The following is a 19,597-nucleotide window of genomic DNA, read 5'->3' as shown; positions in this document are numbered from 1 at the left end:
CTCTGTCACAGCTTTCTATACAGCATGTTTCACTAAGATCAGTTCTTTATATGGAAGGGGTAAGGAAGTCTGCCCTATGAGAGCATCCAAATGTAAATACGGACAGAATACATGAGATCAAACCACTGGGTGGTGCTAGAGATGTTGAGCTGATGATGGCAACAGCACTAGACAAATAATAAAAAAAAGAAAGAAAATCCTGCTGGAAAGCAGCACCCACCATAATAAAATATCCAGTGCATACCAGCTGTCTGTCTCTTCTCCTCCACTGTCACATCATACAAGCTGTGTGAGATTATATATTGAATTCAAAGTTGAAACATTAAGTCACTGTAGTCAGTCTGCTACAAACAAAGTTCTTACAAGAAGGCTTAATGACTGAAACACCCTCCTCTCAGGCCCTTCCATTGTTGGAACTGGGGGAGCCTTGTCTGGCAATATTTGTAACTTTCTGTTACAATAATCCAACAGGCATGCTGACTTAGTTACAATGACTGGCCAGCTCTTTATTTGTCTCACAACTACTGCCATCACCGAGTGCAAGACCATGAATGCTTTTGAGAAGAGGCTGCTCAAAAGTGTACAGGGTTTTCTCCAAATTCTCATGCCACCTTTGATTGTGGCCATCTGAAAGAGTTAACACTTTCTGACTTTAAATGACACTTACTTCATATAACCTTGTTTGTTTCAATCATACTGGACCCTTAAGAATCCTCGTCACTGGAGATTGCTTGCACTGAAAAACATCTGATTTACAGTATTTGTGTACACAGCATATGAAAGTCATTTTTTTTAAAGAGAGTGGATATTACACTCAATATAGAGGATTGTATTTAATATGCCTTCCAACCTATGAAAGTATCTGTCAATTGTCCAGTTATTGTCTGGATGTCTTTTTTTCATTACTTCATGCATGTGTGGCCTCAACCTGAAAAATTTAAATGCTAAAAATTCCCTTTAAAAAGTCTCTTAACACCCTCCTGCAGACCAATCAGCAGTCTCAGAATAAAAGAAAGGCAGGACCACTTGTGCTCCTTATGTCATTCCCTGAGCAAAGTCACTGAACATTCATAACCTATTAGCCAAGGCTTAGGCACAGGAACGCAGAAAGAGGAAACCATTCTGTCCTCCTCTCTGTGAGCCCCCATCCTCAGGTGACAAAAAGAGTAGAGATGGGAGCTGTAGTTTCAGTAAGAAGTGGATAAGCCTGAAAATGGCTTATAGTAACAGATTTACAGTAGAGGTCAGTGCCAGGGCCGGTAAGAACTGTAGTATCTGGGGTAGAGGGGCATGTAGTGGGTGGAGTGGCTGTAGGAGGTAGAGGAGTTGGGGGTGAGGTTTGAGCTAGAGGTGGTAAAAGGAGGAGAAGAACTGTAGTAGGCAGATGACAAGCTGATGGAGGAAGACGGGGAATGGGAGGAAGCGTAAGGGTAGGATGAGGAAGGAGTGTAGAGGACAGAAGAGCACGTCAGGCTAGAGAGAGGTCGAGTTCGGGGTGCAGGACTCCATGTGGAGCGCCTAGGCCCTAGGATAGGCGATCGGTAGGGAGATGTGGGGGCGGATCCTGGCTGTGTGAGCCTTGTGGTGGTAGATGGGGAAGAAGTGCGTGTGTCCGGGGCGTAGGGCCTGGAGAGGCCTGAGCGACCTGGCAGAGCAGGGGATTTGTTGACACTGAAACTGTGGGTGTCAACCACAAATGTCTGAACTCCCAGGGTCCACTGGGAATGTGCCACCCTCAGAGGATTTGAGGCCGGTGTCCGTGCCGAAGGAGAGGATGGGGCCTCCAGAGATGGCGGGCTGTCTGGTACTGGATGGCCAGCTAATGAGGCAACCACTGGTGATGAGGGACTGCAAGGTGGTATGTGTGCAGTAGGGGAGGTAAGAGCTGAAGCCAGAGCTGCAGCAGTTGCACTGACCATGGATGGGCTAAGGGGCGCAGTGGGATCATCAGAAACAACTGATATAGGACTAGTAAGGCCAGAAGTCAAAGCTGAGGTGGAGCCATGGGCTTGGTTGGAAGCCACAGCAGAGGCCGGGGGACTTACTTTGGTGGTGCTGGTCTTCCCACGGCTTAGCCTGCACCCACGGGTGCGGTGTGTCTGCTCTTGATCAAAGGCTAGATCCTCCAGGCGCTGGGTAAGGGCCAATTTCTGCTGGATGGCCATCCGCAGGAGGGAGTTCAGAGTCTTCTTCTCATCCTCAGCTGCAGCCAGCTGCCTCTGCATCTCATCCAACTGGGTCACATACTCGTCACACCTGCACAAGGTGCAAATAGCAAGGTTTCAGCAGTTTGAGTGCAAAACAAGAAATGGATGGAAAGTAACAACTTAAAAATTAGTTTCTTGCAGAGGATTCCGTGGTAATTACGAAGCTACTGGCAGCATCATTGGCATATTTAGCACAAAGACTGGGAACAGCTATACTGGCAGCTAAATCTGTCCACCAGAGCACCTTCAAAGCTTAATTACCACATTTGCACCCAAGGTTTAAAACAACACAGTAGTTTTTTTAATAGGAGGGATGGTACTGGGTTTGATGATTGTTTCACTGGGAGAATATACAGCTTATGCACATTGATACACTGAGGTGTTAAAGGACTAAAGGACTGATATGAGCATTTTATCTCATGTGTTATCTTATACTAAGATATCTATAAAACCCTTGATGATGCAATGTTGATGCTGCACTAATTGTCCCACTGTGGAGTAGGGTAAGTCTAAACCAAGCTGAACAGTTACAACATATTTCTTTTTAATTGCAGGCTGGACAAATAGCTATTTACTTGACACAGAGTAATGTCGGCATTCATAGGGAGCCACATTCCTATAGTGGCCGCTAGGCACAAAACGTACAACAGTAAATCATTATGGAAATGCCTACTTCAGTAATGAAAATGCATACAAAAGTAGTCTCATCTTGGTTTATGAGATGCAGTAATATGACATAGATGCTTCTTCAGGCTAGAAATATATTTTGTAATACATTTTATATGTCATCAAATATTGTATATTAGTATGTATAATGCAATATTATATTTATATTACATAGTGCATTATATAGTAGGTGAGTACTTTACATTAAAGTCTCTAAAGTTTGGGAATGTAAAAGTATCTACATTCTAGCTATCTGTACAAACTGACCTCATCACTCCCCCTAGTTCCCTGGAATTTTTCCACTTTAATTCCCTTAGCAGCATTTTCTTTTTGCATGCTGTTTTTTCATATATTGCTGTTACATCTCTGATAGGGAGCACTTCTTCTTTTCGTCCCTCACTACTGTTTCCTTGTTCTCCCTTGTTCTGGTCAAACAACCTTTTCCAATTGGCTGATTTGTACACAAGGGATCCAGTCACAGGTCCTCAAGGCAAGAGGCTTTTCCCTCACTGGCCAGTTTGAACTCTGAAGGCCCAGTCACTAGCTGAAGTCCTCTATGAAAGCAGCAGAGGGTGATGGTGATGTCCAGTATGCAGGGTAGAGAGAACAATAGTGTAGTTTGCAGAGCTTATGTTGTATGCATACAATGCTCTCTTGGGTTTACTTGATGCTTGCATTTCCAGGGTACCCCATACATATTTTATTTATTAGACACACTAGGTTTAGTGGTTGCTGCCCTGTTTTGTGGTTGTTAATTGACACTTTGTAGAAAGGACAGACAGGCCTTTTTTCAGCTTTTCCTTCAGTTAGAATGCACAGGCCTTATTTTATTAATTTCATTTAAAAGTTCTTGTCCCCTTCCATATGTGTTCATTTACTTTTGTTGACCATTGTAACTCAGGTAAAACAACTTAAATAATTAATTCACTATTGAATCCACTACTGTGTTTTCCTAATTCATCTTGGTGCAATGTGCTGTTTTCCCTGGTTCCCCTAGACTTCGACAGGGTTGAATTTTCAGTGTGTTTTGTGTTTGTGCTTTGACTTTTGGCAGTGTATCTGGATTTGCATCTTGTTTCTTTGTTTCCCAAGTTCCCTTTTCACTCTTCTCTCACAGCCTATCTCACGTATTTCATTCTTCATCAACTCCTGTTTATTTACCTGCTAAAGGTTCCCTATGTTTTCCAGCTGGTCGCTAGTTTATTGTTTTAGTTGGTGTTGCATATATAGTGTACAGTGAGATGGGACAAAACCATCATAAACCAAAATTATTAACTAAAGGAGGTTCATGACTGCAAACATGTTTAACATTGCATCTAGTTATCTGTCATTGTTATTATTGCAAAATACTGAATAGTTGAACTTTGTTTCTTGTATCTAACCTGGTAGCAAACATCGCTCGCAGAGACGAAAAAGTGGCAGCATCCTCCTTCAGGGCCTTCAGTTCATTCCTCAGCTTCATCATGGTGTCTGTCACCATGGACTTCTCTGCCTCATACTTACTCTTCAGATTGGCCAGAGCCACTTCTGCCGTCTGGGTAAATACACACACACACATATACATGTACATTCTGTTCTCAGTATCTTTTATTAATTCACTTTCCTCACCATTGGTTTGTACTTCGTATCATCACCTTAACAATATGAAGACACTGTACAAATCTGTTGCTATGCACTTGAATATACAGCCATATACAAAGCATAGTGCACACTAACACAAGTCTTCTAATAAGTCATTATTCCAAAATATTGTTAGAATTCTCAATATCGTTAGGTCCTACACTCATAAAACCTCATGTCTGCCATCTCACCTGTTTGTTAGCCTTGAGCACCAGTCTGAGGGTAGCTATCTGCTCTCTCTTGGTGCTGAGTAGAGACTTGAGCTTCAGGATCTCCTCCATGCAGCTCTCCTTGTCCTTGTCCAGCAGAGGGGCCAGTTCCCTGGCTGCAGCTCTCTGTCTAGACAACTGCAGAGACCTGTCTACTGCCCGCTGGAGGTGCTTCACCTGGGGTCAGGGGTGGGGAATGATTGGGAAAGAAAGAAGAGATTGATAATGTGCACCTTAAAAAGTAAGATAAAGAACAAGAACCCAACCATAGTTTCCCAAAGGTGTCACATCTTGGGGAAGAGAGCAAACCCCACCTTTTAGAGAGAGAAAAAGCAGGAAATAAAAGGGAGAAATGGAAAGAGAAAAAGAGAAAGATAAAGTTCCATATGTTCTACCTGCTCTCTGATGATGGCATTGAGGTTGTAGATGTTCATAGGTTCCCTGCGCAGCTCACCAGCTGGTGGCTCCAGAGCAGGTGACGAAGATGATGACGATGATGAAGAGGTACTGATGCTGGGTGAGCGTGTGGGAGGTGTGCAGGGTGGCAGGCCCTGTTCAGGAGCCACCTTGATGGCCTCCCTGTCCAGCGCTTTTTCCTCCACCCCAGACAGGGGCTCTTTGGATGGTGACTCTGAGGGGCTGTATGACTCTCCAGGACTTGAGCTTGTTGAAGCGACAGCAGCCAGCCTTCTGGCAAGGCGTGGTGTGAGGAGAACTTTGCTGTTGTCTGAAGACATGGCTTTGAGACTGGCACTGAGGCCCCTGAGCCCTCTGCCTTGTCTAAAAAAAAGAAATGGAATGAATGACTTTTTTTACCTGTAGAACTTTCAATGTATTGGTGGGTCCATAGCATATACTCACTAATAACAAACATAAAATTCACAAAAGGAAGAGCTGCACATATGTTCGTTATGATTTCACGCTCCAACTTTTTTTTTTGACAGTTTGGGGGTGGACTTGTAGCTGGTTCTGTCTGGTTGCTTTTGGGATTGACTGTGCATTGAGTGATTGACTGATTGATTGACAACTTCTCTAGAAATCCAAGATGGCAGACAAGGAGGAACATGTAGGTTGAATACACAAAAGGTTTTATCTATGTTAATGTTATTTATTAGTCAAACAGTATTTCTTGTAAAAGGGTGTATGATATGATGAAGCTAATAATGTTATCACCACCTTGGATATATATACATTAGCTAATGAAAATGACATTTGATTAGCTAAACTGGATAAGCAGTTATTGACATGTCCATATCAGACAAATTATATGTACGTAATACTGAAAATATCACATAGTGATTCATTTAATAACACTGACCAGTTGAGTGCAAGCTTAAATTAGAAAAGGTGTGTTTATAAAGCAGAAATGCATCTTGATGGGGGAACAGATTTCGACGCACCTTTGCCATTAGCTGTAGTAGTTACCCAATTATTTATAACTGGTGTTTGCTTTCCTTTGGACTCTAACTGTGAAATCATATTTAGTCAGAGCACTCAATGCAATTCTGATTTGCCTAAATATACAGATTAAATGTAAGTGATGCCATAATTACCACTGGCTTTCACATTTCCAGGGCAAATCAATGCCAAAGTGGTTCAACAGGAGGCTGTTACACCGCTACTTGAACTTGTCATTTGGTGTGTTGACTCAGTAATATCATTCATACTGTCACATTTTTCATAATTAATTTTAGTTCAGACCCAAGATTGCAGAATAAGATTTTATTGCCACAAAGGGTAAAAACTAAACTCAGGTACACAGGGGAATCCAGGACCACAGGAACGGGACTAGGAGATGCGGATAACCAGACCAAGGCTGTGGGGACACATGGGAGAGTAGCAGGACACAAGAGAGGCATGGAATGCAGGAACCAGGAGGAGACTCAGGAGGGTGTGGTAACCCACAGGGAAACAGGAACCAGGAAACATGGAACAGAGGGAAGTTGGAGACAGGGGAAGCAAGGAAGGCTGGAGCCAGGGGGAAGCACTGGAGTCCAGAGACAAAGGACACCAGAACAGAGAGAGACTCAGGTGAGAGTGACCTACTGACAGGGAAACAGGAGAAGGAGACAACAAACTCACAGACCAGGATGAAACCAAGGAGGTTGAGGAAAGTGAAGCCATTCACAGGGACCACCTCAGTTCACCAAGATCTGGCAATGCTCACAGTACAATGCAGCAATGAGGTGAAGAGGAGAGCTGATATAAATAGGGCTCCTCATTAGGGGCAAATAGAGACAGGTGCGGCTCAACACCTCATTTCCAGGATCACAAACACACACAAAGGAGAGAAACAGGGGGCAGAGAACACCAGGGAGCAGAGCAAACAGGTTGGAACCAGTAAGAGTAATGAAAACATAAAGTTAGCTTAGAGGGGACACAGGAAATAGACAAAATAAAAATCCCCAAACAAGAAGCCAAGAACATGGCACATGACAATACCATCTTCTAGATGGCCAAAACCAAAGAGAAAACAAACAAACAAACAAGGTCTGCCCGGATGATGCTTCAGGAGTCAGGATGACCCAGGAACACAGCTCCGAAGGTGCTGATTCAGAGGACATTCAGGAGGACGACCCCTCTCATAGGCAGGAAACTGGGAACGTTCCCTGAGACGTTCCCTCAGGCACCTAAGAGTCTGGGGTGGTTCTGGAAGACAGTCCCTCAGACAAACAATATACCAGGGCTGTTCCGGATGACAGCCTCTTTGATGAACAGGATACCAAGGCTGTTTTGGAGGATGGCCCCTCAGGCAAACAGGAGTCCAGGGCGGTTCTGGAGGATGGCCCCTCAGGTGCAAGGGAGTCTGGGGTGGTTCTGGAGGATGGCCCCTCAGGTGCACGGGAGTCTGGGGCGGTTCTGGGGGACAGCTTCTCAGTTATAAAGAAATTTGGGCTTCTCAGGAGGGCAGTCTCTCAGATGGAGAGGAGATGGCTTGGCTGACCTGGACTGGCGTCGGCCAGGATCATATCTACATGAGTGATGAACTGGTGAGTACAGCTGCAGTGAATCCTTAAGGAAATCGATTACAAAAAATGCTCGAAGCAAATTCTTTGCCTCGAGGATTTGTTTAGTTACTATCACTTGTGTTATCAGACCTGCTCTGCCTAGGGATCATTGTTCCACACAGACCATAATCACTGTTGCACAATGTGTTTCAGTATCAAATGTTGGCGCTATGGCAAAGAGGGAAAACGTCGATAAAAGACAGAAAATGTCCAAAGTTTGGGATCATTTCAAAACTTAATAAAGATGACAACACGGTGCAATGTTTGTATTATAAAGTAGAAGTGGCATACCACAACAGCATTTCGTCAACGTGTCAACATCTGAACAGAAAGCATCCAGTTGTGAACCAGACCGGCTCACCCAGCAGAGCAGACACAAGGTAATGTCATTTCAAGATAACCTGACATTTCTGTCATGCATTACACAATAGTACAGGGGTCTCAAACTCAATTTACCTGGGGGCCGCTAGAGGCAGAGTCTGGGTGAGGCTGGGCCGCATCAGGTTTTCCACAAGAAAAGCTTTGTTAAAAAAATTCCAATCTTCTTAAATCTCTTTATTTTTATTTTTTAACACAAAATAAGATAAAAAAATAAACAAATTAAGAATTAATAAGAAAATAAATAAAATAAATATAAAATAAATCAATCAATCAGTAATAAATATGATCTGTTAAGTCTGTTATTGTTTTGTTGTATCTGTTGTCTAGGCAACTACATTGTAAAAGCTAACGTTAGCTTGTAAAGTTTTTTTTGTATTTTTATTTTTATTAAACAGATGTACTATTCTATTTTAGTTTCGGTTTCAGTTTATAATATCTATTTTTTATATTTAACATTTTTATGGTAATGAAGAATATGCACAATGCATAATGCACAATGTATAATGATCTGATGAAAATAAAGAAAATAATCCTGAATTTTAGATAAGATTAAAAGGACTACGTTTATTATACATTTTATTATGTGTTTATATTTTTGAAAACCAATGCAAGTAGTATTTTTGAGCAGTGGTGTCTTTGTATAATGTATTAACGACGATTTGAGAGAAATATGATGTTATTTAATATAAAACCATGCAGAAGGCGCTCTGTGGCACGGCAGGAATTTGAACAGCGTCCTGAGTCGTAGCTGGGCACCACGGACAGACGCCGAACGGCACCGCCGGTGTGCGTACACTAATAATTTTAAAGGCGTCGCGCCATGACGCTGCGTTTCTCGTTCGGTGTGCGACCCCCTTAAAGTGCCATACATATCAAACTTGCGGGCCGCACTAACATTAAACTTCCATATTAAGACGGGGGCCACAAACTATCGTCCTGCGGGCCGCAAATGGCCCGCGGGCCGTGAGTTTGAGACCCCTGCAATAGTATTATTGTTTAAAAATGCAAAAATCAATTTTATCCGATTACTCGATTAATCGCTGAAATATTTGATAGAATACCTGACTCCAAAAATAATCGATAGCTGCAGCCCTACTGGTGAAAAGAATCTGTATTCCCTAAGATTAGGGTGACGAGAACGGCAAGCATCACAAAGACCAAAATCATTTAGACACTGTTTTAGAATGTCTACAGACTGCCAGATATGGTGATCTTCTTCTGTTCTGAGCCTCTGAACCTGGAGTAGAAACCATTGAAATCACGTCCAATTATGTTGTATCAGAGTGAGCGGACAGTGAGGTGAAGAAGGCATTAGGGACTGGGTTGTTGACATTGTAGTCCATTCATTTTAATTCCCTGCCTCTGCTTTTCAACAGCTTCTCCTGTTAAAAATTTTAAAATTTAGTTACAGTCGGCCATGGTTGTCTTCTTCTTCCCTCCCAAGTGATGCACCTGATGGAATATCATGTTTTTCACAGGCTATATCCCAATTGAGGGGCTGCATCCTTTGAAGGTTGCGGTCGACAACGACGCAACCTTCATAGTCTATGTACACCGCATAGCCAAACATTGGGCCGAGCCAAAATGAGAAAGTCTAGTCTACAGAGGACTTCCTGTTTGCGTCACCAACTGTTCCTGCTCCGCTTCTCTTGCCTAGTAACCTTCACAGCTGTGGCAAGGCTTTCAATGACATCGAGGCCCGCCTCTAACTGCTCTTAATTTGATTTCACTCAAGTCATTTTCATGTTAACCATTAACCAATTAACCAAAGGTGTTCCATCTTCTTTTCCAGTTAAGTCAAACTGAACTAACATTAGCTAGCACTATTGTGTTTTAGTTAATCAAATGTGACATCATACTAATGTCTAGTGATAACATCATTAGCTTACTGAATTGCCATATTATACACACCTAGAAGAAATACGTTGACTTGTGGCTGAATAAAGCTGTTCTGAGAATGAATTAGAGGCTGAATTAGATTGGTTGACACCTGAATCTCTGCCATTTATTTATGGCAGCATGGTTGGCTGTTTTTTTTGTTTTTTTTTTTGATAATATTTCTATAGTAGGGATTAGAAGTTATTATATGCTTTGTATCAACTGCTTGCAAAAGAAAGTGACCTTGAGTGCAACATAGCGTGACTAGGAACAGAGATAGAGAGGCAGAAGTGGCTACACTCAGAAACCGTTGTCTTAGTAAACATGTGTTACAACTCAGATAACCTCAGAATGAGGATTACCTAGAAATGGTCAGTAAAGAAACCTCAGAATAAGGAGCACCTAGAAACGGTCAATAAAGAACTTCCTAGATTCCACAGATAGGCACTGTCGCACAGGACTGGCTGAAGAAAGTGCCAAGAGGCTGGGACCAGCCTGAGCACCAACGAAGGGAGAGCTAAGTCTGAAACCACGGTTACTCCCCACCAGTATAGACCACTCAGATAGATTTTCATATATAAGTTTGTGTAATGTTAAGGATAGTATCTTCTCGTTGGAAAGTTGGATGCAGCTAACTGCTTGCAGACTGCGATTTTCTGAACAAGGAGAGGTCCATGTACATGCTGATGATTCTTCAATGCAAATAAATCTACTAAATTGAGTTACTGTGTCCTCACTGCAGAAAATGAATGCGCTTACACTATAAAGCAGTGATTGCTACACAAATAACACAGGAACAACACAATAAATATCTTTTGTATGAGTAGTTTATCTAGTTTTGTTGATTTGTATTAAAAAATATGTTTTACTGTTTTAACAATAAGATCCGCCTGGACATAGTCTTAGAAGAAACAATGCAGAAAGTTGAATTTTAGTTCCTTTGTGACAAAATTTGGACCTGTATTGGTCCACAAGTGTAGCATTCAATTCATTCTGTCACTAGAATGACCAGAACAACCTACATTTAGGGCTTTCTAGTCTAAAACACACAAAAACAATTAGGTGAGGATTATTCAGTAATTTATATCAAGCTTGTGTCTGTGTAAGTTTAGTACAGTATGACCTAGCCATATTCTGACTTTTACACAATAGTGTCAGACAGAGATTCAAAGTGTTTCCTTTCCAATGATACCAAGCTCATCAATATAACTCTTAAAATGTAAGAACAACAGCTAGTTTAATTTGGGTATGCATTTTTGTGCACAAAATGGAGGGGGTAACTAGCAGGTGTAACTTGGACCTAACTTGGAACTTAGCTAAATCTGTATAAGTGGGGGACTCTCAAGATGGTGGCGTAGTGACTGGTCGACTTTGCTGAGCTGCAGATCACAGCATCGACATTTGAGCAAGTTAATGAATGCTTATTAATGCCTGTGCACCACTCCCAAGGTGTATTATCGGTATTACCTGAATCGCTCCAGCACCATGCCACTGAAAAATGCCAAAAAAGTTAAAACCACAGAAGCAGAGAGCTCGCCTAGCACAGAACTAGCAACAGATGAGCTGCTGGCCGCTAGCAACACAAGCGCACTTGACCCTGCTCTCCGTTAAGTAATTCAAGAGATTACCAGGAATGTTACAGTGATTACTAATGAGAAACTGGACCCGTGCTTCAGGCTCATGCTTCAGAATGAAAGGACTTGGCCAAACGTACTATGGAGGCTGATGATAGGATTGCAGCGCCTTGAGCCAAGTTAACAAGCGCATTCAAATGCTGGAAAAACGGCTAGAAAGTATTGCACAGCATATTGACGACTTCGAAAACAGGCAGGTGTCAGGTTCAGAAGGTAGGAGGACCAGAAGCCACACAAACTCTAGTTTATATTCACACAGGTTTATTTACAGGAAAGATAAAGCAACGTAGTGAGGATGTAGATGAATGACCATGGAAAGGTGGAGGCAGTAGTCCGTACTTGATCCGATTGTAGAAGGGTTAACACCTAGGCCCGCACCAGGTAACTCCGTAGGGGGTCTAGGTGGATAGTGAAGGTAAGTCCAGGTTCTGACCCGCAGAGCAATATCTCACGGAAACGGGGTTTCTGGTCAGGAATCCGGTACCATGGCAGAGCCTCACACCAGGAAATAATCCTGAGTTATGGCAGAGTCCTACAACTAAAATATTAGTCTCTTAAGAACTGAAAACACCTCCTGTTAGTCCTCTTGTCGGACATGGAAGGAAAAAACACCAGTCATAGGAAATCCGCAGGACGAACTCCACTGCAGATTAGCGAGGAAGAAACAAACAGTCACTGGTCTCAATGTAGCGTCTGAACCTGCTGTCGGGATTCCCCGTGGAAGCTCGTTTCACTCCGCGGGGCAAGCGCTGGGTCCTGGTGAAACTCCTCCACGACGACTCTCCTTCGTTCGCTTGGAAACTCCTTATGAAACCGTACTTCCCGAGGGCGAAGCAGACAATCCCGCGATCCGTCTGTAGCAGAAGAGGCGACTAAATACCGTGAGCTCCTGCAAGAAAACACAGGTGAGTGGTGTTGCCTAATTGCTTAAGGGAAGCCCAGAGGTAACTACTCCCACGAGGGGATCTTTTCAAAATAAGAGACTCAACCTGACTCTACGTAGCCGGTCGTGACAGTACCCCCCCCTCAACGGCCGACCCCTGGCGGCCCCTTGGGCTGATCAGGATGCGACCGGTGGAAGTCCGTGATGAGGTCAGGATCCAGAATGCGGCTCCTAGGCACCCAAGAACGCTCCTCAGGACCATACCCCTCTCAGTCCAGCAGATACTGCACACCCCGACCCCTGCGCCGTGACTGGAGGAGCCGGCGGACCGAGTAGGCGGGACCGCGCCGATGAGCCGGGCGGGTGGGGGAGGGACAGGGGGAGGTAGGAGACTGCTACTGTAGGCAGGTTTGACACGAGAAACGTGAAAAGTAGGATGAATCCTCAAAGCTCTGGGTAACTGTAGCCTGACTGCTACGGGGTTGATAACTTATCGGAAAAGGTCCAATAAACCTAGGAGCTAACTTAGCACAGGGTACCCTCAAAGGAACCTCCTTCGTGGACAACCAAACCTTCTGCCCCGGTCGATAGTGAGGAGCTGGCCACCGCTTCCTATTTGCCTGACGCACATAGCTGGTTCTGGAGTCGAGGAGAGCTCGTCTAGCCCATCTCCAAGCCAGGTGGCACTGCCGAAAGACCGCGGAGACCGAGGGAGGACCTCCTCGGGGCAGGGGAGGATCGAATATCGAGGGCTGAAAACCATACACAACTTGGAATGGCAAGAGGTTAGTAGAGGCCGAGGGGAGCGTGTTATGGGCGAACTCAACCCACGCCAGGTTTGTCGCCTTACACCGGGCACAGGTAGGGCAGGCCAGGACGTAATGGTGAACGTCTCCTCGTAATCCGGGCCACCAGAAGCGTTGTTGTACCACCTGGACGGTTCGTCTAACCCCGGGGTGGACGTGGAGCCGGGATGCATGGCATAGGTCCAACACTCTAGCGCGGAACTGGGGAGGAACAAAGAGACATTGAGATGGGCATTGTGAGGGAGAGGGGTTACCTGTATTGGCCTGGAGAATCTCCCGCTCCAGAGAAAGGCGAGTAGCCCCTAATCTGGCTGAGGCCGGCAGGATAAACTCCGGTTCCGTAGCCTGGTCCGCAGAGTGTGCAGACGGGATAGGGCGTCGGCTTTACTGTTTTTGATTCCGGGGCGGAAGGATAGGGAAAAGTGGAATCTGGCGAAAAAGACAGACCAGCGGGCCTGGCGAGGGTTAAGGCGTCTCGCCGTCCGGAGATGCTCCAGGTTCTTGTGATCGATAAGGATGGTAAAAGGGTGCCTAGCTCCCTCCAGCCAATGTCTCCATTCCTCTAGAGCCAGCTTCACTGCTAGCAATTCCCGATCCCCGACATCATAATTCCTCTCGGCAGGGGACAACTTCTTAGAAAAGAAGCCGCAGGGATGAACCTTGGAGTCCGTTGGGTCCACCTGGGAGATAACTGCCCCCACGCCTGTGTCCGATGCATCTACCTCCACTAGGAAGGGTAAGTCATGGTTTGGGAGAGTAAGAATGGGAGCAGAGGTGAAACGAGACTTTAGGTCTGAAAATGCTTGGTTGGCACTGGAAGTCCAGGAAAACTGAACCTTGGTGGAAGTGAGATGGTGAAGAGGATGGGCTAATGAACTGTAGTTACGAATGAATTTTCGATAGAAATTTGCAAAACCTAGAAAACCCTGCAACTGTTTGCAAGACTGAGGTACTGGCCAATCCCTAACTGCCCTCACCTTCTCAGGATCCATAGCAATCCTCCCAGGCTCAATTATAAAGCCCAGGAAGGAGATCCTCTTGGCGTGAAACTCACACTTCTCCGCTTTAACAAATAATTGACTTTGGAGGAGCCTCTGAAGGACGGCCCTGACATGGTGAGTATGCTCGGTCTCAGAACGGGAGAAAATGAGAATAATGTCAAGGTATACGAAGACGAACTTGTCAATCATATCTCCCAAAACATCATTGACCAAATTTTGAAATACCGCAGGGGCGTTAGTAAGTCCAAAAGGCATTACAAGATACTCAAAATGGCCGCTGGGAGTATTGAAGGCCGTTTTCCACTCGTCTCCCTCCTTAATCCGGACAAGGTGATAAGCATTACGTAAGTCTAGTTTTGAGAAAACGCTAGCACCCTGAATTAATTCAAAAGCAGAGGTGAGTAGCGGTAGAGGGTAAGAGTTTCTTACTGTGATGTTGTTCAAACCCTGATAGTCAATACAGGGTCGTAATCCTCCGTCCCGCTTCTTCACAAAGAAAAACCCAGCCCCCGCTGGAGATCTGGAGGGTCGGATAAGGCCGGCAGATAAAGAGCCCTGAATGTAGGAGTGCATGGCCTCTCGTTCTGGTCCAGATAATGGGTATAAGCGACCCTTTGGAGGTACAGAGTCAGGTTGCAGCTTGATAGCACAATCGTAGTGGCGATGGGGAGGTAACAAAGTGGCCCTCTTTTTGCTAAAAACCTCCTGGAGGTCGTGGTACAGAGAGGGAACTCTGGTCAGGTCGGGCTGGTACTGATCCTTAGGTACAGAGACAGAGGGGTTAAGTGCGGTGCGAAGGCAAGTAACATGACAGCTAGGACTCCACTCTAATATCTCTCCAGTAATCCAATCAATACGAGGATTATGAGTCTGCAACCAGGGAAGTCCTAACACGCTTGAGGAGAGAAGAGAGTCAACCATGAGAAACGTAACATATTCTTGGTGATTTGCAATGGATAAGAATACAGGCTTGGTTCTGACCTTGATCTTGTGTAGAGGCTGATCGCTGAGGGCCTTGACCTGGAGGACCTGGCTCAGAGGCTCCGTCTCCAAGAGGAGAGCCTCCACCACAGATCGAGAGATGAGGTTGGTGTCGGAGCCAGAGTCGATGAGTACAGGAAGCTGTTGCTGATCCAGCGCAGATCCAAAGAGGGCCTTGATGATGGGGCGTGAGCAAATAGGTTCCGTAGGTGGCTGGCTCAGCAAGGACCTCACTCTCCTTACTGAGCCACGTCTTTTACTGAACACTGACAAACCAGGTGGCCTGGTCTGCCGCAATAGAAACATAACCTCAGGGCACGGCGTCGGTCCCGTTCTGCTGGAGAAAGCCGACTTCGGCCAAGCTGCATCGGCTCCGTGCCGGAGGATCTGGGTAGGTCACTGGTGAACTGGAGCCACGAACGATTGACGCTGGAAGGAGGACGAATCGGGGTCCCCTCCTGCCGGCGTTCCAAAAACCGTTCCTCCAGACGAGTGGCAACTTCAATCAGTGTTTAAGTCCTTAGGTCGGGGTTGATGAGCCAAATCATCTTAAGTCTTATCTCATCTTAAGTCTAGAGCAGAGACCCAAGTAAAAATGGTCATAGAGTGCAGAGGCGTTCCAAGTACTGTCCTCAGCTAGCCTTCGAAACTGGACGACGTATTCGGCTAGTGATCTGTCTCCTTGAAGTAATTTGGTAAGGTGGTTCTGAGCTCCCACCTCAGGTCTGATAGGGTCGAAAATGTCTGATAGTCGATCTCCAAAAGACCTCGCGGTTCGGCAGTAACTCTCCTGGCGGCGCCACGCTGAAGTACCCCACTGCGCGGCCTCCCCTTCCAGTAAGGAGATGATGTAAATTACTTTAGCCTTCTCCGTGGGAAAAGCTGAGGGCTGTAGAGAAAACACAAAGTCACATTTGGTGAGAAAGGAGCGGCTGCGACCCACCTCGCCACTATACGAGGTAGGAGGGGGAAGTCTAGGCTCCGTAGACGCGGGACTTCTGACAGGAGGAGGCGAGGCCGGCAGGAGAATGTTAGAGGCCACACGAGTAGGAGCGTCCTATAGTAACTGCTGAAGCTGACCGGAGATGCGGTCCATAGACTGGCTGATGCTATTGAATCTAGCCTCATGAGAATGAAGTGCTGCCTCAATCGTAGAGCACCAAGACGAGGGAGGAGGAGTGGCTTGGTCCATGGTGGCGGGATTATACTGTCAGGTTCAGAAGGTAGGAGGACCAAAAGCCACACAAACTCTAGTTTATATTCACACAGGTTTATTTACAGGAAAGATAAAGCAACGTAGTGAGGATGTAGATGAATGACCATGGAAAGGTGGAGGCAGTAGTCCGTACTTGATCCGATTGTAGAAGGGTTAACACCTAGGCCCGCACCAGGTAACTCCGTAGGGGGTCTAGGTGGATAGTGAAGGTAAGTCCAGGTTCTGACCCGCAGAGCAATATCTCACGGAAACGGGGTTTCTGGTCAGGAATCCGGTACCATGGCAGAGCCTCACACCAGGAAATAATCCTGAGTTATGGCAGAGTCCTACAACACCTCCTGTTAGTCCTCTTGTCGGACAAGGAGGGAAAAAACACCAGTCATAGGAAATCCGCAGGACGAACTCCACTGCAGATTAGCGAGAAAGAAACAAACAGTCACTGGTCTCAATGTAGCATCCGAACCTGCTGTCGGGATTCCCTGTGGAAGCTCGTTTCACTCCGCGGGGCAAGCGCTGGGTCCTGGTGAAACTCCTCCACGACGATTCTCCTTCGTTCGCTTGGAAACTCCTTATGAAACCGTACTTCCCGAGGGCGAAGCAGACAATCCCGCGATCCGTCTGTAGCAGAAGAGGCGACTAAATACCGTGAGCTCCTGCAAGAAAACACAGGTGAGTGGTGTTGCCTAATTGCTTAAGGGAAGCCCAGAGGTAACTACTCCCACGAGGGGATCTTTTCAAAATAAGAGACTCAACCCGACTCTACGTAGCCGGTCGTGACAGCAGGAGGAAGAACATACGTCTTATCAACCAGTGAACCACAGTGAAACAGCGGTTGTCTGAATTTCTCCACATTGAGACAAAAGACGACCGTATCAAGCTCGAGAGAGCACACCGAGCATTAGCTCAGCCCATAATTTAAAGAGGAAGCAGTTTGATTATTTTTTTTGTTCCTGAAGTTCAGAAATATTGTTATATCTGACCACGCAGCAGTTTACTTAAGTATTGCTCTTAAAAATGCCAGAGAATAAACAAAGTACTGGAGATTAAACCCCCTCATTCCTAAGGATGATAAATTTGTGAAAAAAATAACACCAGAATTCAAACATTTTCTGACTGTCAATTCACCTACAACTGGCATCCAATGCTTGTTCTGGGACACAGCTAAGGCTTTTAACAGAGGGTTAATGATCTCATATACTTCCAGCAAAAATGTGGGGCTAGAGACCATCGGGACATTTTGGAAAAAAGACTTAAATTAGCAGAAAAAGAGTACATAAGAATCCCTCTCTGGCCAAGCTAAGGGAGCTTGGTGACACCCTTGTGCACTGTTCAGAAACACTAACCTTTGGTACATTCGGGATGAAAACATCCACTAAAATAAACTGTAAAAATATATCAGATAAATATTTTTTTCAACTTTTTTTGCATAACTCTGTAAATCAACTTCAGTTCTGAACTACTAAATGTTAAAAAATTCCAGGATTTTAACCCTTTAAATGCCAATTTCATAAGTGATGTCACGGATTTGGGGATATGTCTGGATATGTTAGATTAGTAACAACACTGATTTTAATGTATTGATAATTTTTGTGCATCATCAGATTTAATTTTTTTCTGACTAATTTATTGTTCGTGGATGTTTTTTCCCCATTGACTGCCATATAATGACATTTTTTGACTGCACAGCCATGACACAATATAATCATTTATTCTTGATGGTTTTCCCCTTTTGGGAACAGGTAAAATTTGTTATTTTTACCATTGACAACCAAGTGGCCCCATTAACCCTTTACACAGGCCTGTGCATAGAAAGCTTAGTTTCTGGCTTTTACATAGTGTCTTATATGGACTATATCAGCATATTATAGTGTGTGTGAGAGTCGGTTTGGGTCACTATTTTATTGAATGGATCAAAGTTCTTTACAGCTCTCCACAGGCGGCTGTGAAATGGATTGATTGAGGTCTGACAGTTTCCGGGTCGGTAAGTGTTGCCAGCAGGGCTGCCCCCTCTCGCCACTGTTATTCACACTGGCAATTGAACCACTGGCTGAGGCAATCCGATGTGACCCTACAGTGACTGGGATTAATGGTGGGCAGAAGTCTCACAAAATTTCACTATATGCTGATGATGTTTTGCTGTTCCTATCCAACCCAACTATTTCAATACACCACGTCCTCACAATTATTAACGGTTCAGTATATTTTGAGGCTTTAAATCCAAATCCAAGGCTATGCCCTTAGGAAATTTGCACCAGATTCCTAACTCCCCCTTTAAATGGTCCCCTGCTGGATTTGTATATTTAGGTATCTTTGTTACACCTTGTTTTGACCAGCTGTTTAAGGCTAACTTCACTCCATTACTTGATAATCTCAGGCGATGGAACTACCTTCCTATATCATATATGAACATTCTTCCCCGTTTACTCTACCCAATAAGGTTAATTCCCATTCTGTTCACTCGCAGGCTGCTCCAAAAAATAGGGGGATGGTTTAGTTCTTTTATCTGGGGCAAAAAAAGAGCTGTAATAATGTCAACATTACAACTCTCCAGTGATATGGATGGCCTGGATCTTCCAGACCTTAGGAAATACCAACTGAGCTCCCTTCTGCTCTACGTGAAAGACTGGGCATGTACAGACTCCTCCACAGTTTGGATTGATATAGAAACCTCACAATGTAAATGCCCCTACTAAACCTGCTATTCCTGAAGGATATGAAAACAATCAAAAAATGCTGCAGCATTAATTGATACAGCCATCTTGTAGGACGGCGCAACACATTGAAGGGAGAGCTGGGAAAACCTCGACTTTTATCCCAGTTATTAGCAATCCAGACTTTCTCCCCAATATAATGGACTCAGGTTTAAAAGACTGTCTTTTTGAGGGGGAGTCCTTATGTTCTTTGATCTGATCCTGCAAAGTTTTCAAACTGGAAGAAGTAATTTTTTCTGCTTTTTTCAGATAAGAGATTTTATAAAAAGAGAAACATTCTTACTGTTCCTGATATTGAAAAACTGTTCTTCAGTACTGTAGGGGAAGTGTCAATCAGCATGTGTTACAAAATATTGAAGACACAGGGTGAGACCGTTCCATGTACACTTGCACAGA

General features: G+C 44.7%; 1 protein-coding gene across 1 annotated transcript in view; it reads right to left on the bottom strand.

Moving 5' to 3' along the window:
• Nucleotides 1–1,244: 1,244 nt before the first annotated feature.
• LOC113142131 (protein bicaudal D homolog 1-like) overlaps nucleotides 1,245–19,597 on the bottom strand; it is a 46,160-nt gene continuing 27,807 nt past the window's right edge. Inside the window, exons 8-11 of the mRNA XM_026326960.1 lie at nucleotides 5,098–5,482; nucleotides 4,685–4,879; nucleotides 4,256–4,407; nucleotides 1,245–2,256 (exon numbers count right to left, since the gene is read on the bottom strand). Coding sequence (XP_026182745.1) covers nucleotides 1,245–2,256; nucleotides 4,256–4,407; nucleotides 4,685–4,879; nucleotides 5,098–5,482 — 1,744 coding nt within the window. The remainder of the gene's footprint in view (nucleotides 2,257–4,255; nucleotides 4,408–4,684; nucleotides 4,880–5,097; nucleotides 5,483–19,597) is intronic.

The sequence above is a fragment of the Mastacembelus armatus genome, chromosome 23 (assembly GCF_900324485.2).
Source record: "Mastacembelus armatus chromosome 23, fMasArm1.2, whole genome shotgun sequence".
NCBI classification, from domain to species: Eukaryota; Metazoa; Chordata; class Actinopteri; order Synbranchiformes; family Mastacembelidae; genus Mastacembelus; species Mastacembelus armatus.
The sequence above is the reverse complement of the archived record's forward strand: the minus strand, read 5'-3'. Positions and strand labels throughout refer to the sequence as shown.